This window comes from Centrocercus urophasianus, unplaced genomic scaffold, assembly GCF_019232065.1.
Source record: "Centrocercus urophasianus isolate 14NV4802_14NV808 unplaced genomic scaffold, USGS_Curo_1.0 seq_16, whole genome shotgun sequence".
Lineage (NCBI taxonomy): Eukaryota > Metazoa > Chordata > Aves > Galliformes > Phasianidae > Centrocercus > Centrocercus urophasianus.
This window is the reverse complement of record NW_024884711.1, coordinates 7,536,622-7,558,698: the sequence shown is the minus strand read 5'-3', so window position 1 is coordinate 7,558,698 and position 22,077 is coordinate 7,536,622. Positions and strand designations below refer to the sequence as shown.

At 39.4% G+C, this 22,077-nt stretch overlaps 1 protein-coding gene across 2 annotated transcripts in view; it reads right to left on the bottom strand.

Moving 5' to 3' along the window:
- The window catches only part of ZNRF2 (zinc and ring finger 2), a 55,619-nt gene extending 33,629 nt beyond the window's left edge, over positions 1-21,990 (bottom strand). For both annotated transcript variants that reach the window (XR_006168414.1, XM_042816607.1), the window contains exon 1: positions 21,529-21,990. Coding sequence is in view for 1 of the 2 variants with exons in the window: in XM_042816607.1 (XP_042672541.1) it covers positions 21,529-21,961 (433 nt within the window). In the remaining variant the exon portion in view is untranslated. The remainder of the gene's footprint in view (positions 1-21,528) is intronic.
- Positions 21,991-22,077: the final 87 nt, after the last annotated feature.

Here is a 22,077-nt window from a genome sequence, read left to right as displayed (position 1 = left end):
TGCTAAAGTAACAAAAGTATTGGTCAAGTCAAGCTTCTGTTACACCCTTCTGTACTCCAATCTGTAATACTTAATGAAAAAAAGAAAATAAATCCAATCAAGACACCACATCAGAGTTATTTGCCCACAGAACGTTCTCTTCTTTCCTTCTCAGCCAGCTGAAATGGAAAGACAGAATGAGTAATTCCTTAAAAAACTATGAAGCTTTCTTGAAGCAATGTGCTTTCATGTACAAAACTAACAAAACCTGGCAATCTTACTCTCAAAGAGAGATTATTTCACATTGAATTCAAGAACAGAAAACGTGCACTTTTTTTTTTTAAAGCTATGTTTAAGAAGCTAGAAAAAAAAAAAAAGCAATACCAATTCCAAGGAACCCTCTGAGTGAAGATTTCTAAATGCTGCAGCTACCAGTACAAGTGACCACATGAAAAGTTTGTCATTTTATACAGAAGAGTTCTTTTTATAAGGGAGAAAGGATACAAATTATTGTTTGGTTTCTGTCCTTCTTTATGCTGTCAGTAGCTTAAGCTGGGAGAACACAGCACCACCTGGAAAGACTTCTGGAGACAGAAAGAAATAAAGAAGTACTTCCTCCAATTCCAGAAAGAAGTAGGAAATAATAGAGACACAAAGAAGGCAATACAAAAGTTCCAAACTATCATTTTAGAAAATTAAACCTGATTGAACACAAATAATTTGTTCCTCTCAGTACTTACTGATTTGTACTCATAAGCTATAGCAATTTCTTTTCTGTTTGTGCTGTGAAACTGAAGAAAATACACGTGCAAATTTTTTTGATGACAACAAGGAATCTTCTATTTTCTCATTTAAAGCTCCCACAGCATTCAGCTGAAGAGGGAAGAATATATGAAACGGGAAAAGAAATGAACAAGCACGAAACATTTTATTTAAGGACAAACTTACAGGAGCCAACAGAAAAATCAGAGCAGATGTTTGGATAATACTTCATTTCCTAAGCAAAACTCAAAGATGGACAATCTTAATACACAAATTAACTCCATTCATCCTGTTAATCAGGTGATATATCCAATAGCAATCACTGGCAAAATAACGCAGAACAGAATCAGAACGAAGAACAGGAATTGAACAAGCCTTTTTCTTACTCAGGAGTAAAGCCTTTATCAGCTGCACAACTTGAGGTGTCTAATGCCAATGTAAAGCATGATGACAATTGTAACTGATAGCTGAGTGCTTTTAGAAAGTGAAGAACAATAAATACAATCACCAGAGGAGAGATGGAATGGTGAAAAGCCCTATACTAAATACCTTGCAAACCAGAAGATAAAATTGGAGGTGGGAAAGATCTATTGAAAAGTTGTTTTCATTTCTTAATACAAAAATAAGCTGTTCCTAGAGGAACAATTTTATAGGACTGATGTTTTAGACCAATGCAAGAACCCAACAAAGGGAGGAGGGAAGAATCCTCAGCTCCAACTGTGTGAGAGAGGTGTATGGTTGGACACTGTCCTTCTCATTCCACCATTTACACTGACTACAGATCCCTACAGATGACAGACTTCACATCTCCTTTGTTGAAACTCCAAGTGGGTCTATGCATTTCCAAGTTTATAAACACAGTAACAAGAACCATTTTTAAAGTGACTTGTACCACATTAATTAATTGTGCTTCAGACAGGTCAAATCTCCCATCAGATCCACATCACACGTTTCTTAATGGAACAGAAGCAGCTTAAGAAAAGACAAGCATGAGCATAAACTTGTGCTGAGGGGGTGCTTTCAGTAGATTTAAAGGCTAGACCAAGCTACAGCAGTCTTTGTAAGAAAAAAAATTGCACATGCAGTCAAAATCCAAATATTCTGAATTGCTGCATATGATAAATACCCTATCAATCAGGGACTAAAAACTTTACTTACCTGCAACACCTTCCCCAGATTCCCACTGATTCCTATAGCAATAGGAGGTATGTGAGTGGAAAGGCCAAACGAGCATGCCCTCTTTCATACAGGTGTAATAACTCCCTTCCAAAATCTGATTTAAGGGGAACAAAGGAAGGTAATGTTTCCTCTCTCATGTCTGCCCATCATCAGGTCTTTAGAAAGAGAGTTAAGTGTGAGGTCTCCATATATCTGCACTTGCCAAGTAATGCTAGCTATGTGGGAAGAAATGAGTTCTTCATCTCAGAAGCTGGTGTACACAAATGAGGCTCTCGCTACCTTGAAATAATTTTGTGAAGATGTGCGGAGGACAACAAAGTTGCCTAAATATGCAGTTAAGCTAACTTGGACACATTCTGGAACCCAGTGAACTATGTAATTCAGAAAAAAAAGTAGTTAGAAACACTTATAGTCAATAGTTCTGGACAATAACATTTTGTTTGTATGTTGTAGGCAGGATTGACTTAGCAAGCAAGCTTAGTTTTTCCAATACCAAATGATGCTAAATAATTCACTGCAAGTCACGCTGGAGGTCTGAAAATTTCATGTAAATGGAAGTACTTAAAACTCATATTTAGTAAATACTACATATCCCCACCACTTTTTTCCTACTTCATCTATCACTGTTTAAGATCCAAATTCCGTTCTCTCATTCCTAATCTCTCCTAAACCTAAGGTTGTTTTGTTTTGCTTTTCCTTAATTTTCCAACTCCCTCACATTTTTCTTATTCCCTGGAGCCATATTTTCCTCAAACACGTGCTAAAGAAGGCCTCTTTCCATTCATCACAGTGTAACTTGGGAAAGTCAGGCAGGGTAACAGCATTCCACTGTTCTCCTCTGGAGTGACGAAGTAATTCAGCAGGACAGTGACATTATTCTTACGCAGAGGGAACCAGTTTGTCTTTACCCACGTTCTTCACAGTGTCCATAAGGCCAGTATTTTGACAAATATGCTCAGATTAAGGAAAATGCTTTCATTACAAGTCACAATTTAAAAGCATGGGAAGAGCTACTCCAAGATGAGAAGAAAGTATGAAGTCCTAGATTTTGAAAAGGCACAGAAGTAAAAGTCTCAAAAAAATTGCAATGTACAAAGCAACAAATCTGATTAAAATTACACAAAGCATGATAATAAGAGAGGGGAGGGTGGCTATATCATGCTGAGAAAATATGTAATGATAGCTAAAAGGAAAGAGGTATGATGTGAAAATGGCTGAGTAATGGTTGACAAGTATGACTAAACTGAACACGTGAAACGGAGCATCTTGTCAGATGCAGAGAAGTCTCCTGAGCAAACTAGCCAAAATGCATTTAAGGCCTTACGGGAAAAAAAAAGAATGGGAGAGACAAATTAAACACTGCACTTGAAAGGCAGCAGAAAGGAAGGAGGGAGCAAGCCCCTGGAGAAGGCAGCATCTTAGAGGACAGCACAGATATGGATGCTGCTTGAAAGCATGCAGAAGACAAAGTTTCTTGGAGAATCTGAATACTATTGTTCTACTACACAAACAAGGTGATAATGGAGACCTGAGAAAGCACAGCATTTACAGACAACTGGTCTGCTGTCTACAAAGTTTTGACCAAAATAAGTGAGGATACAAGAAGTCCTCACTAAGGCAAAACTTTGTGAAGTTTGATTCAGTTGAAATACTTACCAATAACCTACTTGTTCCTGCAGAAATAGAGGTAGCAGTGACAAAGAAAAAAGGGGAAAACCAATCAATGCCAAAAAAAGTCAGTATAAAATATAAGAAAGAGTACAACTGGGAAGAATCTATGTAAATAAGAAGCTAAGTTGTTACATAGGATGTTCTCAGAGTTTAAATATTAACTCTAAACAACATTTCATATTTTAACAGCATAATTACGTATCACAGATAGTTGCAGTTAAATTTAGCATACTGTCATTCAATTTTACCTATTAAAAGTACAGTTTCAAGAGAGTCCATAACAAATGCTTAATAAAAATGGGAGAGCAGGTTTTTAAGTTGGAATAATACTGAAGTTTTATAATTACTAACTTTGTAAAAGCACCTATTTCTAAGATGGAACATTTTAATATTAGGGAAAATATCAAAATGAAGAAAGCATGCAGAATGCCTCAGAGGAGAAAGAGTAAAGAGGAGACATAATTGGTTCAGAAAAAGACAGAACAAGTGACACCCCCAACTAAGTTTTCTTCGCTGCTGTCATTAAAAGTAAAGGAAAATCAAGCTGTTAATTTTCATGCTGCAGCCATTCAATCACTACAGATCTGCCTATATTTCCAGGTTTTTTTCTTATCTTTTAGAGAATATGCAACATCCACACCATATTCTGCAAAATCTTACAGAATATCCGTAAATGAGAGGCCAATTTTGAAGTAATTATTCTTTTTGAACAAAATAAATATTTTGTGCATCACTTGTGCTTTAAATGATCATTGCAGAGAATGCTACTGAATGTTTTCCTCGATTTATACCTGCTGCATTGGTTTACCCGTCAAAATTGTCTGCTTAGAAATTTGTTTACGCATACTTACTTTAAACACCTACACTTAGAACAGAAACACCTTGTTTACATTAACTAGATCATGCTAAAAAATGCTCATATGCAAGAACACACAAACACAATAGACTGCAATTGGAACAAATTAGTTCAGATGACAGGTGTTTTGACTTTTCATCAGATCGAGTAATAATACATTAAGTAAAACGCTTTCACTTATCCAATTATGGCTTCCGTTTAAACAAGGATATGCCTCCAGTACTTATCCATAATATTACTGAAAGTAAAAGAAGCTATGTTATCTATTGAAGAAGTACAACTTCAAACATGATCTGACTTGAGTCTGTTTGAATACTGAGACTGATAAACTACAGTATGCTAACAAGTTATATTTTTAAAGTTTAAAAAATTTGTGGGTTGGATTTGTTTTTTGTTTTCCAACTGGCTGAAGAGCAATCGTAATTTATATTCTGGGAAGTCTTTATATCATCAGGGCCACAGTGTGCCAAGTGCCGTGTGTGTGTTTGCACATACGCACTAGCCCATCCCTTGCAGAACCCACATACTAGAGTAGACAAGGAAAAACAATGGTTACAATGGGAGAAATATCTGCATTAGAAAGGCAGTAAAACTTGTCCTAGCTTACATAGCAAGTCAGGTGATTCTTGTAAGTCTCTAGGTATTACAGTATATAAAAGTGCCTGGTTGCCTCCCATGACATTGAGACAAGGGTAACAGAAGAAGCAAACCATGACACAGATTAGCACTACCTACCACATAAGATTGCTGTCGTAACCAGAGCCTTACCTAAAGGGAGAGGAAGGCTCTTTTGTAGTTCCCTAAAAACAATGACCAAACAATATAAGGAATTAAATGCACAAAAAAATTTTTCAAAATCTTTTTAGGACACCATAAACAATGCCCAAGTTTAAGTTTGCACACCTCTTGGTCATTTTATGTGTTCATTCCTTCACCTTACATTTGCCTCTCAGCAGCACTATTTCCCCTGTTCCTGCTGTCCATTCCTGTACATGCCTGTCAACTAGTGAGAAGCCAGTCTGAGCAAGCATTGCTTTAAGCTTTCCCACTGCACACTGCTGGTTTAGCTGGCCTGCCAGCAGAGGCTAAACCAGTCAGACACCGATGGGATCAAAACAGCAGCTAGAGGGCAAAGACAAGTGAGGTGAAATGAACACCTGCATTGTTTAAAAAAAAAAATAAAAAAATTAAAAACAAGAAAAAGAAACCACAGCCAACCAAATGAAAAAGACTGTGTACTTCTAGAACAAGGATGACATAATGAAGAAGGCACGTGTTACAGATGCACTTCAGCTGCCAGCAATTTACTTAAAAGACAAAAACCTTCCATAATGCATGTTAAATAACAGAACACATAGGCACTCTCAAACAACTAGGATTTCATTCTCTTCTAATTTCTGCTTTTTTTTTTTCCTCCAAGTGTGAGGTACTCACTAAAACTAATTTATCAACCTTCCATCATTACTCAGAGATCCAAACCCCCAAGTTAGACAATACTAGTAACCTAACACCAAAATGATTAGAGAGATTTACTTGAATTTTTTCATTGTAGCCTTTCATCCTAGGATTAAAAATATAAATATTGCAACTTCTCAAAGTCTTCTATGGAAAACCAACAAATCACCACTGTAGTTCTGAAAAGGAACTTTCAGTTAAAGACCAATTATCCACACGAAATATATGTGTATGTTTACCCTTAAGTAATCACCTACTGAGTTGTTACTTCTTACCTTTCACAGACCAGGTTTTAAGAATTGCAAAGAACCAGCATCATTTATAGGCATTTCAAATCAGATCTCCCTCCTTCAAATAAGGGATGTATTAAAAAGAGTTTCTGTTTCAGTATACAGAAGACATCCTTTAAGGGTTTATAAAAGAAATGTCCCCATTGCACTCTCGACGGATAACTGTCTCACTCTTAAACCTTGTTGCCAATTTTCAAAAAGTTTTCTTATTTCTTACTTATGTCAAAGTAACCCTTTCCCACATGGACATCAACCTAAATCCACATCTTTCTTTACAGATGCCCTCAGAAGACAAGCTCACTGCACACAAGCGTAAGCAGTAACAGCAACTTTGATAAATCTCACACTATGGCCACCAACAAACTCCTGAGATCAAGCCAAACAGCAGGCATTGAACTCCAGTGGGAAAAAAAATAACCAACAGATCTGTTCCAGTTCTTCCATTCGTGGAAGAATACTGCTGAGTATTAAGGCATGGACATATGAAAAATAGCCTACGCCTCCAGGCTTCTTTAATCCTGAAACATTAAAAAAAAAAAAAAAAAAAAAAAAAAAAAAAATCAATGATCTTTTGTAATTATCAACTAGCATCTTCAGGAACATCCAAAAGTTCCCAAAAGAAGCCTAAAATTCCTGTTGATCTTTACAAAAGCACACTATTTTTCTCCCCTGTGGAGGTCTAGCTGTACCTGACCTTTCCAGCAGTTGCATCAAATTAGAAATCAGTAAACTGGGAGATCTGTCAATAAAATAAATCTCCTTTTATTGTTGTTGTGTTGTGATTTTTATTTTGCTTTTTTTTTCCCCCTATGAGGAACAAAAGAGTCACTACAATTTCCGTGCTGTGTAGTGAGAATACCATTTAAACTTGTTTCTTTGCTTTCTAGAACTGTGTAGATATTGTACCATTCATTCTATTAATCCTATAATCTACAACAGCAGTTTCTGTTTTGGAAGACATCTCCCTAGGGCAGTATGAAGGCTACAGAAGACTAACAGCTGTCTAATCTTTCAGGGAGATCCTCCAGCTCAAGCCTGAGAACAAGTGAATGCTGAACTTGTTCTGTTAACAAAAGACCTCAGTCTGACATGCTGTCGCCTGGTACTTTCCACAAAACTTGGTAGGGCAGACTGAAATTCTGCTCTTGGTGTAAAACTGATCCTTAGCTAAAACTGTGACCAAAACAAAGATGCGTGTAGAAGGGTTGTATAACACACATGTGAATTAAATATTTACACAAAAGCAAGTGCTTTTGGATTCAAGACAAGTTAGGGAATGGAGTTCAAAGCACTTAACAATGACCTTCAGAAAGAAAAATAAAAACTTCAATTCATTAGTCAGGATTCTGCCCAACAAAATTCACGTAAATTGCTCTAGATGTTGAGATAAACCAACATTTTCATACTATCAGCTAGGTTTTTTTCACTCAAGTAACATACAATAGTAACACTTCATGGGAAAAAAAAAGTTAATTTAAGCTCTTCAGAAAAGAGAAACATTTCAGACATGCTTATGTTATCTCAGCAGGTTACTCTACCTGCAACACCAGTGTGATCGTAAAGCCTGAAGTTATTTTTTTTCACTCTTGACCTAGCCTGGTCTGTCATAAACCAATCCAGCAAAATAAAATAGCAAGCCTTCTGGAATACATTCAAATTACTAAAAAACAACACAGTCTTCTAATCCATTAATCTTGTGGAAAGAACAAAGGCTCAGTCTTGTGTATATACAAGATCGATTTAGATGAAAAAAATTAGATCTCAAATGCATTAATATGAACAGCTACAAAGTTATTTCTTGTTTGTTTTAAAAAGACAGGCTTCTTGTACATAAGCAATTTATAAAGCTATCAGTTACTATAACCTTTATTATCAATCCCCATTCCCTCAGGGACAGTTTTACTGAAAGAAAACGAAAGTACAGCAAGAAAAAAGAAAGCCTCCTATAGAACTACTAGATTTATAGACGAGTCAGTGAAAAAAACAAGTGTAAAATGCATTCCAATATAAATGCAGATGCTGGATTTCACCTCTTAACCATGCCCCCTCAGAGCAAGCAAGCACGAATTTTGTTTCATTTCCTTTCAACCTTCATACATTTCTTTAACTACACAGGGAACAAAACTTCCTTCATCAAACCTAAGAAACCACAGTACTAGGGAAATACCTTGTAGAATATGACTTCACTAAAAATCTTACATTCACAAGAAAGATGTGTTATATACAATACCTCCAATCAAGTTTAAAGGGAAAAAAAAATCCAAAAAATAGAAGGCAACTCCAGCTACTACCCAGTAGCTCGCCTCAGTACCCAGATACATGGCAGAGGCCCATCCTAAGTAAGGTTAACAGTAAATTGTTATCAAAGAATGGCTTGGGTTGAAAGAGACCGTAAAGATCATCCAGTTCCAACCTCAATGCTGTGGGCCAAGTTGCCAAACAAGTGACAACTGACTTAGAGCTCTTCCAGGACAGTGAGAAAAATAAGACTGACTAGTTATGGTGTTTTCTTTTTCCTCCCTCCTCTTAAGTTGAAATGCATATATTCCAACAATTGGAATAGCAAAATCAGAACTCATTCTTCCCCACAAAATTCACTCTTTCTTCCAGTGGGGAGGGAAAGGAAGAAATACACAGAATCATAGAATGGCCTGCGGTAAAAAGGACCTTAAAGATCATCCAGATTCAACCACCCTCCTGTGGGCAGGGTCGCCAACCACCAGACCAGGCTGCCCAGAGCCACATCCAGCCTGGCCTTGAATTCCTCCAGGGATGGGGCATCCACAACCTCCTTGGGCAACCTGTTCCAGTGCATTACCACCCTCTAAGTGAAAAATGTCCTCGTAATACCTAACCTAAATCTTCCCATCTTAATCCATCCCCCCTTGTTCTATCACTATCACGTGGCTTCATTTTTAATAGTTTTATTAGTAAACTGAACAAAGCTACTGATGTTCTTAACAGAAGCAAGTGTAATGGCACAGCAATATACCAAAAGCACTTCTGTGTAAAAAGGAAATATTTACTTTATGACTCTCAGCCCTAAGGAAAACCCTGCAACATTTCTAAAAAGATAACAGTCAGAAAAAAGCATGCATCTTAAATAAACTGCACTTAACAATAGGAACAAACAAAACACCAAAATCCACACAGCTCTCAGCATGCAGGGTCACAGAAAAAAAGCAAAAAGATCACTGAAGTTTTTACAGACCCTCCTTTCACACATGAATCAACATATTGTTGTGTTTTCCATCCTGGCTTTGAAAGCTATTAAGTGAAATTAAATATTAACATGTTTTGCTCTTTTTCTGCAACATAAATGATGGATCTGATCTCAGCACTGCAGAATACAAAATTATCTGTTTCAGAAGTACTTTAGAACACTAATTTCTGAATTTTAACCTCGTCATGAAAAACTGATGTTATTTCAAAAGGTTAATCCCTCAGTGAGCTTCATACAGCTCAAAGCATTTTTCTTACATTAATTCATAACATATCGGATTCACCTACCTTGAAGTTCCTCCAAATTTTTTAACTTTTAAAGTCAAATATTTCATTCATTCCACTTTAAAAAAGGGATGTCATACTGTGTCAAAGATAGCATGACAACAACAACAAAAAAATCTGTATTTTCATTTTTCTGCTTCCGCTTATTAGAAGGAAACAGGCAGCAGAGCCCAGTTGAAACTACAAGATTAACAAAACTTTGAGTAGGAAGAGTGAGATCTACCCGCAGGAAGTCCTTAAGCTACATTAAAAAAAAAAAAAAAAAGTGAAACTAATAATAAGAAAACAGATTGCCAATGTCTGTAAAAGCTGACAAGAAATCTCTCTCCTGAGACAAACAAAATCACAAATGAGCTGTAAGTGTGCTAGTTAAACTTCTGAGCCTTCCAGAGAAAGTTTATGCAGCCCACCTCATGGCAGCTGTCAAAGCTGCCTTTTGTACAGCTGGGACCGGAGGAGAAGAGCCTCCCGCAGGCCCCAGCGCAGCTCAGCGCCCCGCACCTGCTCTGCCCGCCGGCTGCAGCGCGCCTGGAGGGGCTCCTGCCGGAGCTGTCCAGGGCGCGGGTGCTGAACGGGCCGTGGGCTGCCCGAGGCGGCCTTCTGCGGGTTAGGGCCAACCTCTGCTGAGCTTTGGGGAGTAACTGAACACTGAACCGGTTTTCCTTGATCATCAATCTGCTGTTAAACCAGCTCAAAGCGCACTTAGACAGGTACTACAACGATGACATGAAGAAATACATTAACATATGTCAAGCCAATCAGAATCAAGTCCTCTGAAAAGGTTGTTTTTTTGTTTTGTTTTTTTGTTTTTTTTTTTTTTATTTTTTTTTAACGCTTGCTCTTCAGGCAACATTCACAACTTGAAGCAAAGACACTACTTTCAGTTTGCATAAAGTTTGACGAGACACACAGAAGCATAAAACCACCGTAAATCACCTCTATCCATACAACACTAGTGCCTTTCATATACAGTCACAACTGCATATTTGCACTACAGAAAGTTTTTTTCCAAGTACAGTTAGATGCTTAGAATTAAAAAAAAAAAAAAAAAAGCGCTATAGCTGGCTTCCTTATTGTATGGAAAGAAATAGTTTCAAGCTTACCAGCTGTAGAGAAAGGCAACAGTAAATATATCTGCTTTAAAACCAGTTCAGGATCATCCACACAAGACAGAGATCACCGTCTCATAATAAACAAGGAAATGTTTATCCATTTCCAAGGACCAAGGCAACACCAAAGGAGGCGACCTCCAAGTAGAGATCCCTCTCTGATGGCAGCCAGCCCTTAAATGAGGTTAGGGATGGGTAGAGACTGGCTCCACTTCTGCCTGTCACACAGGTGTATTGCTTCCACCTGTGCTCTCACGGCTGGCTATACCCACTTACCAGGTGCTCAGTTACTGGTTCAGGCCATGACTTATTCCCATACACCAGTCAACCCAAACAGTAATGTAACACAACTCTCTTTAGCAAGTTAATTTTTAAGGAGTTCTGTTATCAATCAAACCTCCTAGATCTGGCTAGGCAGACAATCACTGACAGAAACAGCACTGAAGCGTTTTAAGACAGTTTTTTGTTGTTAAATATTGGCTGTCTCATTACTACCCTGGTCCTTCTTTGTCAAACACCTAGCAAATTAGAGCTTTCTACAAGCTTAACTCAAAGTAGATATAAAAACGGAGATACTAAACCATAACAGCACAGTAAATGTCTTTTCAGATACATTTTGAGACTATAAGCACTGCTGAAATCATATCTAACAGCTAGAATGGACTAAATCTATCCTACACTTCAGTGCTGAAAAGGAACCGTTAACCTCAAGGTCCCCTCAAACACCATGATCATCAACAAAAAATACATTCCACTCACCTCATTACCTTTCCTTAAATGTTTTTGTAACCCTTTTGTGTAAACTTTCGAAGGAAAAGACGTTGTCTGCCTACAAGCCTAAAAACAAACATGAAATTGTATTTACAATGTTAAGAGCAAGGCCCATTGTTTTCCAGCACAGTGCAAACAAAGGAAGATGCAGTGTTGAGGTACTGTATATACATCAGGAACTGGCTGAAGTTAGCAAAGTATCTTTCTTCTGTCCATACCCCTCTGTGGAGCAGTAACAGTGGAGATATTCCTGGACCATTTAAATGAGGCTTATTTTTCATACAATTCACTGAATTTCAGGGTTAGGAAGGTATCAATGAAAATAGCTTGCTGTTTAGTAAGAATTTCAGAAGAAAAAAAAAAAAAAAAAAAAGACTATAAATGTCCTATAAATCTCTATACTATACCTTATTTTTCAAGGCAGATTTGTGACTATGACAAAAATTTTGCATGCGCAGGATTCATTGATTTAATTACAGGGGCTTGATACACAAGCAATTATTTTGGCATGTTTAACTTCAATGATCCTCCCCATAACAACTGTGGTAAAGATTAAAAAAAAAAAAAAAAAAAGAAACATAATCCAAAACTACATCTGTCTAGGAAAAAAAAAACACTGGAGACACTTTTCTTTCATGGTTTTGATTGCGTTTTTGCTTGTTTTCAAACACAGATGGATGTTAAAAATGCTCCTAAATTAGAACTTCTGTAGATTTTTTTGTTTTGTTTTCAATAGTACTTCAGTACTGGCACAATAAGTTCAATAGTTTTTCTACACAGCAGGGCAGAGAAAAGGAAATTAAAAGGAGAGGCTCTTGATAAGCAATACGTATAGCTTCAGTGCATTAAGGATCACAGATTAAGAAATTGGAAAACAAAACTGCATTAACACATGTCTGTGCATCCTGCTTCCTTCTAAATAATAATGTAACCCACACCACCGTTCTACACACGTTCTCTTGCTTACAAATTTGGCATGCTTTCATAATATCTATTTTGTAGCTAATATTTTCTGGGGGTCCTTTTGTTTTTCACTTATTTTGATTCTGAATCTCTGTGGATTTGTCGGGTCATCCACACATTCGATATAAACATTCGTTTTAAACATATTTCAAAGAATACTTATATACTATGGCTAACACAATTTTAGAATTAAGAACAGGACACAGCTGTTAAACAGCTGAGAAATAGTCAAAATCCATGATGAGACAAAGAAGAAAAATAAGAGACCTTAGAGATGTATCTCACAATTAGTATTATTTTGCAGCATGTAATCTCAAAACAGTTTAAAAACATCATGTTAAATCAAATAAAGAGATTTTACTACTTGTAAGTACTTGAAAGCCTTCCTTATGCTAACTTCCGCTTCCTTAACCTGCAAGCTGACGCCTTCATAAATGAAACTGAAAATATCCCCCAGTTTATACCATCTCATGCAGACCAGAATACCTTCAGACTTCCCATTCTCAGCTGTTTATATCAGAGTTAATTACCAGTATTAAAAGGCACAACTCCATTAGTCCAGCACCCTGTTTCTCAACATAGCTAGTGATGCTTCTTGATTACTAAATTACAACAGTTATGTAGCTTTTCAGACACTCTTGCATAACACCATGCTTACACCCATTAACAACACCTGCTATTTTTATTCATTAACTAATAAACTACCAGCACAACTGCAGATATGGAAGAAAAAAATCTGTAGATACAAAATGCAAAAACTACCTCTTTAGTACACTTTCTGGATACTTCTAGCTCTACTGTTGAGTACATATTTTGCACCAACAAAATACCAAGTTAAAATACAAAATCTGTATGCTAGTATTCTTGTCAGTAGCTAAAATTTTTTTTAAAAAAAAAATTAATTAAAAATTTTTAATTAAAAAAAAAACCTCCTCTAAAATGGAGGTCAAAATCATTAAAACGCTATTAAAATCAAGCAACACTCACACATAAATAACTATTTTGAAGATAAAGACTGCCACATCTGTTACAGTAAACATGAGGCAGGTTACACTTAGCATTGATAAGGACTATTTGTTTACAGATTTTTTATTTTTTTTTTCCCAAAGTGTTGAAAAGAATCTGTAGGAAAGAATTCTCAGACTCATGACTTTCCTAGCCCTACTGAAAGCAGGAACTGCAGGGAATATTTTATTCTGTCATTTAGTAGAAAAAAAGTACACTAATATTCAATGAGCTTTAAAAAACAATTACCCAGTAGTCACAATTACCATGACCAAAACTTAAAGGTGGCCAGACCCTAAAAGAAAATGAACACTCCACAGAATTTAAGAACTAGAATGCTTCCAACAGACAACCCCTTCGAGACCTTATGCCTCCTGACAGTTCAAACTTGCCTACCTGTGTGGACAGGATCAAACAATCTCCTCATTGCTGTCAGCCCAAGTAGTCTTCATAAAGCTTAGATCTCATCCACTTTTCACAAATCAACAGTTTTCTCCAATGTATTCTATTGTTTAGCATCAAGAAATGACACAAGTCTGAAACTTTTTTGAACACTTTTCCTGAAAGCAAAAGGTTCAATCATGAAGTATATTTAAAATGCTGATCACTAGCATGACAGACACCTGTTGACAAGAAGTCATATATAACCACCAAAGTCCACTAGAAAGACTAAATCAGAATAGCCATTATGCATGTTCAGGAGATGTGCCAGCACTGACATAGCATGCAATCACCTAGCACTGATAACACCCTTGTCACTCAACTAACCTCTCATAACTAGAAATTTCACCTTCAATTTTTTAAACAGTAATGAAATCACACTGTAAATCAATCTGACATACACAGTAACTACAGCAGCCCAACTAGGAAGCGTTTTGATATTTTCAAAAACCATTTGCAGTTAAACTGCAGCTAAATAATTGCTTTATATAAGTGACACCTGGCATGGAAAGCCAAACAAACTGTAACTGCTCATTTTTTCTTGACATTATTCTTAGATGAATGTCTTGTAAGTTACTAGAAGACACGCAAAGCGCATGCCAGATGAGAACACTGTATTTATAGCGCACTAAGTCAGTCAGCAAACAGAATCTACTAAAAATATCCACAATGGTATGCAGCACACCCACTCTTTGGGGACTATTCACAGTCTGGGGTGGTCTGATTTTTAGACAGAGCAAACAAGGATGAAGAAAATAAGCCAGGTAGGTCAATTTCTGGAGAAGTCTGCAAGTTACAGTAGAATCACACAAGTTTACATTCTATCTGGCAAACACAGAACCACAGAATGGTTTGGGTTGGAAGGGACCTTTAAAATCACCTAGTTCCAATCCCCTTGCTATAGACAAGGCAGGGACACCTCCCTCTAGACCAGGTTGCTCAAAGCCCCATCCAGCCTGGGCTTCAATGCCTCCAGGGTGGGAGCATCCACAACCTCTCTGGGTAATTCCACACCCTACAAGATTTTTCTGTGTGCTTCCTGATCTCCCCGGTCAATACAGTGCAATTTAAACACTGAGAGCAGAAGCAGCACATGCTGCTGAGCAAAAGCAAGAGCAATCTTCATTCCTACTACAGCTTACGCTCCCGTTTTTGCAGGTGTCAGGAATTTGAAGCCTATCAAATAACAGGCACCAGGCAGCTCTGGATACACACCAAGACATCCTTATGAAAGTCACAATGATCACTTACAAAGGAAAGGCAGCCTTAGAAACAGAGGTGTTTGTTTAGGAGATATCTAAGCAGAGAGCTTGGATATTTCCTGTATGCTTATGAAACGCTGTTTTGATCTCACTCAGGTTTTTGTTTTACTTTGTTTTTTATTATTGTTTTTTAACAGTAATTATTTTCTTCTGATTTATCAGGCACACATCTTTTAAAATATTTCAAAACAAAAAATTCAGAGAAATTAAGGGTTTCTCACTTTTCCTTTTCAAAGGTTAAGAACATGCAAGAACAACGCGTTCCATTACCACAGTAATGGAACCACAGTAAATGAACAGAATATGCAGAAATGAGCTTGGGTCTCTCTCCCGAAACTAATTAAATCACTAATGACCAGAAGACATTTCAGAAGAATCTTGAAAATAATGCAAAAGTTTGGTTCATGTATCTGCAAGGAGCACAGAAAACCTACCCCAAAAATCTTCCTAACATTATTCCTAAAGGTTTCATGCAAGGATAAGACAGCAAATCAAGAACATCTACATGATGAACTTTTCCATGAACAACTGCCAAGAACAGGAGAGAACTTACCCAAGCAGATGGGCAGGCAATGTGTTATAAAAATAGTTCTGAATTTTCAGCAGTGACAAAAGGCTTTCTTTACAAGACAAAGAAATGACATGGAAGGCTGTTGGAGTGTAGTCTGCAATTACACAAGAACACACGGAGAGACATACTGTCAGGAATACCAGAGTTGGATGAGGAAGAAATTAAAGAGGAAGGCCTTCTTTGAACTGGCACTCTAAAGGCTGTCAGATGTTATCGCCACCCTGACAGCCAGAAGAAATGTTTGTATATGGCATTATAATTAAGCTGTTTCCTTTTATTCAGATCATTAACTATTTAAGTTTTTCTTCTAAATGAAGTATAGCCATTCTTACTATTCAGTTTCCTCTATCCTCTTTTGTTTACCAGGCAGGAGGAAGAAAAGAAAAGCAGCCCTTTACTCTATCACTTGCCTTTGGTCCAGGCACCCCAAAACCATCATCACACAGACCTGACTCTCTCCCCATCTGAAAGAAACTAAAACATGACCCAGGAGGTTCATCAGCACTACTGGCAGACCCAGGCAGTGCTCCTTTGTTCTCTTAGCTCATCTATCCAAACACGTAACATTTGAGGCTAAATCCCTCTGAGCTAAGGAAGGCAGGTGGTGGCGGTGGATTTTTTGCTTCTTTCTCTCGTCTTCAAACTGCTCCTCAGGAGAGTTTATGTCTCTGCTGACTGTCAGGAGCTCCATGTTGCCCACTATATGTAGACATGAATAACAGAAGAGCTCACTAAATGCAGGACAGTGTGACCTTGAAAGGTGATCGGATTCCTCAAACTCATCTGTCAGCACAGTTCTTCAGGAGCTCCTTATCAACAAATTTATCCTCGAACTGCTTTCCTAGCACATTGGATTTTTTTTTTAACCCATATTTTAGTTAATAGGACGCTAATACATTTCCGAAACCTCCCATATGTTCAGCAACTGCTGAAGCGATGGCACACATCTATCTCCTTCACTCTCTGGTTTCTGTAAAAGTGTACATACGTGTGTAGATACACTCCACTTTAGCCTTCCTCTACAAGAAGCACAATAAAGACAGCCTCTCATGACTATTACTCTCCTTTCCCGAAGCATATAGACATGGCTATGACTGTGTCACTGCTGCAGCCAAGAAAACAGAAACTAATCAACTCACTAAAACAAACACAATCTCTTGGTTTTAATCGTGCTGCATCTTGGAAGACCTTTGAACAGCAACAGTAAAATGATCTCAAAATGCACACGGGATTTTTATTTTTATTACGTTCACAATACGGCATATGATATCTCAATATATGATATGATAATATGATAAGGTAGAGTTTATTTGGAAAAGAAATAGCTTTTATTAGATGAAAACCTTACAATCTTTCCTCATTCTGAATGGGTGAAAGGTACAGAAGTATATGTTGTACTGAAGTTGAACTGGCCTTCCTCAAGCATCAAAATAACAGGGTCAAACTGCAATAGTAAGTTTCACTGCTCCTGAAACCAATCACAGACACACAGAGGACATCCCAAAAGTCTCAGAGCAAAGCACAGTTCCCAACACTCCTCCCAAGTGAGAGGGCAAAGACCTCACAGCTATAACCTTCACTGGCAAAACAGGATCTGCACTAAAATCTGAAGTGCTTAGGAGTTTCACACTCATGGTTTCACAAAGCAGCAGTACTTCTGAGAGAGAAGGGCAAGGAAGGGACCAGAAGATACTTGCCTCCTAAACGTAGGTATGAGAAAGATGAAGAGAACCTTTTTCCATAACCTGGAGTCATCACCTCTACTAGCTATTATTGCAAACAAATGCTACTACAAAACACATGAAGGGTTCTACCCAGAAAGCATTACCTACAGTCAGTGGCTGGCAGTAAATTCTGCACTGTAAGGTGTGCTTCATGAAAAACCATGATTATTGTTTGGCTGAAGAAGAACACTGCAAACTTCTTTCCCCTAATAACACAGAGAAGCAACCTCATGTCAAATTCCTACTCCAAGTCTCGAAGCAGACCTGAAAGACGTCAACAGTTCTACCCGCTAATATTATGCATGTAACATCTTTCTATCCATACATCACATGAAAGTGTGTGAGACACAGTCTGAGATTTCAAATAATACTTCCAAGTTCTCTTTGAATGAATCTTACTGAAGAACTGATGTGAAAATTGAAGAAAAATAAATAAATAAATAACACACAACATTTTTGCAATCTACAGTTGCATTTTTACACAGTTTTTCTTAAGACACTCTTAAGACAAAGACGTATGCCAAAACTTCTAATCTAGGCTTCTTGCAACATTCTCAAGAAGCAATTCAATTCTGAGCACTACATGTATTACTAGCAGGTGTTTTCACCAACAATTCTCCCTGCTGTGACCACCCAGAAAAAGATCACAAAAAGAGGGATATAAGGAGCTATCAACATTTCAAGTCAAGAAAGTAACACTTCAGCAGTTACCCAAAACAAAGAAAATTCTGAAAGAGGCTCCAGTTTGAACTGATTGTGACAAAAACAGGTTAGAGCTACAGCAGTAACTGACAGTCTGTGCAGAAACTCTCAACCCTGAAAAACTGGGGAAAAAATGAAATTACTTGTGGATCTCAAGACCAATTCTTTAGCGTGTTGGTCTTAAGAAAAGGTAAGAATATTTACTTTGGGGCCAAGAAGGGAAGTCCTGTTCACTGAGGAACAAGACGGCAGACTACTGCTTCAAACTCCTGATAGCAGTGTTATCACCTTAAAGGAAACTGGAACTTGGCATTGTGTTGCAAGAAAATGCTTGAACATAACACATAGGTTTGTCCTCTACATCTGGGAGTGCCGTAAGATCTCATGGAATTTGGGTCTCACTCTGCTTAGCGCTCTAAGACTACTCCAAGAGTGCTTGTAGCACAGACTTAAACAGGCTTGGGGTTCTTTTATTTTGTGAGAGCAGGGCCTCAATTTGTCCGTGAATGTTAATCTGAGCTAACACACAAGGGTGCATAGCAGTATTTACTCCATTCCATCCTGACCATGAGGTACACAAGTCTGAGGTCAGACAGGACCACTAGATCCTCAGAGCTAGGCAAGGCTGCTGTCACTGCAATTCTAGTCAAAGGAACAGAGCAACTATATCATCATATCCTCCCATATGTTAACATACGAAAATATAATGTTTTCTATATTCAGTATGTTAATAACATTAATAAGCATAGTATGGATTAAAATGCATTACATTAGAGAATTAATATGTATATACTCCTCTTCTGTACATAAAGCTGCTCAGTGAAAATGGTGATACAGTATAATTCCCTAATGGTAAATTAATTACAGTAATCAAAAAAGTACAACACCCACACATCACTGATCAGTGAAGTCAAGCAGTATTCCTAAAACTATAAACAGACAAAACTTCAATTCAATTACTCTTTTCTTTTATTATTATTATTTTAATTTGAATAGAATCATTGTGCTAATTCTCCAAATTAATTTTGGTGATTTCAAGACAGAAAGAAACAATTCTGTTTGGAAGTTACAAAACAAGGGAAGGTACTTGAAGCTTGCATTTAATACACAAGTTAAATGCCAGATACCACACCTAGACAAGCTTGAGCTAGTTACTGTCAGGTCAAAAACACTCCTTCCAGTTATTTTTCACTATGCTGAAGATACCAAGTTATGATCTTCAGTGGGGATATGCATTCCAAGTACCTAATTGGTATGAGAAATAGAGAAGAAAAAAAAAAAAGCATGCAACTAAACTGCGATGCCTACATTCAGCATCACCTGGTTGTATCACTGCTATCACAGAACATTAAAATTGTAAAAAAGGACTGTTTCAAATGAGGTCTTTTTCACAAGCACTGCAGCATTCCAGTTAAACAGTTAATAACCCTGACAAGAAATGCTAAGATTTTTAGAACACAAAAAGCAAAATGATTTATGATCATCTCATGACCACCTAAAGAGAGTCTATTTTAACACTTGCTACTAAAATCCCAGCATACGGCATTCCTTGTTCATTAGTGAGGAGATGAAGAGAACGCACCTCTGCTAGTGCTTCTTCTGCACCAGTAGAAATAAGCTCTGCTTCATCTCAGCCTACATCCCCTTTAATAGCACAGTTCCAGAGATTTGTAAAAGACATGACAAACCATAGTACAGTAATTAATACATTAGGACCTGCCATTAAAAAAAACATAACAAGTTCACAGTTGTTTTGAAGAGACCTTCTTGCATGTGACCAGTTTCCTAGATAGATTATTGCTCCTCATTACTGCACTTATATTTAATTCAGAGCTTCCTTGAAGCAAGGCAGGCTGTCAGATAATGTTCGGGCAAGAAAAAAAAAGAAGTTTTTCTTCTAAACAACATTAAAGCTATATGCTTTAATGATTCCCTTGTGCTTAGCATGAACCTCACAACACTCATCCCATTTCTTTTCCTCACTAAAAGAAACACTAAAAGAAGCACCTACCTTTAGCAAGCTATCCTGATGCTACAGCAAGTACCCCTGCAACAAAGCACTACTATTCAGTAGCTTGGTGCTATGACAGCAGTAGTTTTCTTCAGGGCAAATAGTCCTTTAACATAACAGGGCTTGGCAGCTCTCTGTTGCATCCCAGCACTGCGCAGGGAGGAGATGGCTTTGGCTGCAGGCAGTGACAGCTCTGGTGCCCCCAGGTCAGTGCAGCTGTGTGCATGTGACAGAGCTCTACACACCCCGCCAGGCTCCAATTGCCAACAGGTCGCATCAGAGGAAAGAAGGGAGCCCAGTCTGCTGCAAATGCCATGCACGAGTCCATTAATCTCAATGCGGAAATGTGGTACTTTGATGTTAGTCCCACCATCCCCAGAATAAAGCTGTTAGGGAAGCCGGGTCGGTACTCAGACTGCTTGTAAGACATTATTCTATGATACATACTGGCATTATCAAAAGAATGAATCCACTGGAAAAGGTCACCTTGCACCTGAATGTGTGACCAGCACAAACAGCGACCTTTAGAATGAGCAGTGCTGAGAGCAGTCAGCAGCTTCCGTGCAGGCTCTTAACTAAAGGAGAGAATCCAGGCAGTAAAAGCAAACCCTACACCAGCTAAATAAATACAACTGTTAAGACAAAAAGCTGCACCCAGTCGCTCTAGGTCTAACGCACTTCCCAAAGGGCCTCTGCTCCTCGGTGAGCCCGGGCCGTCGGCTCGCCTCCTGCCCCTCTGCTGCCCCACGCACGTGACCGTCCCCGGGACTGCCTGCGCAGGGAAACGCCGACAGCTGCCCTCCGTGCCCCTCTTAGGGGAAATAGCAACTTTCTTTCGCTTCTCTTTTTCTTAACTCGCACAACTCACAACCCGAGAGCTTCGAAGGCACGAGCGTCAGCCAAGTAGCGATCAGCATCTAAAGAGGGGTTTGGTCCGATTTTAGAATAAACGGCCGAGACACATGATCCAATTAAATTCTAATTATGTAAGTAGTAGGCAGGAGTATTTACACAGGCGCTGATTACGGCTATTAAAGTCTAAAGTCGGCGGCCGGGAGGCTCCGCTTCCTCCTTACCGTGCCGGCCGCGCCGCCTTAGCTTTGCTTTCAGTTTTCAGCCCCCACTTTCCAAAAACTCTTCACAAACACGGGGAGACGGCTGTCCCCCAGCGGCCCGTGCGGGCTCCGGCCTCGATGGGTACGGAGAGGTCGCCCCCAAAGCCCCCCCCAACCTCCTTCCCCGCGCCTCCCGCCCGCCGGGCCGCCCTTACCTCCGAACAGGTGCGGCGAGAGGTGCGCGGGCAGCGAGCCGATCACCAGCCGGGGCCCGCCGGCCGATCCACCGCCCCCCGCGGGCCGCTCCCGGCCGCCCTCCTCCGGGGTGCTGCTCACCGAGTCCTGCGAGCCGTAGGGGCCGCTGCTGTGGGGGATGTTGAAGGCGGACTGCGCGGAGCGGGCCGCCGCGGCGCCGGCACCTCCCATGGACCTGCTGCGGGGCGCAGTGCCCGCCGCGCTTCCCGCCGCCGCCGCCGCCGATCCGCCGGGAGCGCCGTGTGGCGCCGCCGCCAGGTGCGGGTAGCGCCCGCCCGCCGCCCGCCCGCCGGTCCCGTTAGCGCCGCCGCCGCTGGAGGAAGGTAAATCCCCGCCCGAGTACGCCCGGGTGCGGCCGTTGGCGGCGGTGGGGCTGCTCTGCTTCGCGCCCATGGTCCCGCTGCCCTTCTGAGGGGAAGGCGCCGGGCACGGGAACGCGTCGCTCGGTGCGTCGGTGCCGAGAGGAGAGAGCCGCCCGCCGCGATCCGGCTCAGCTGGCGGTCCCGGCG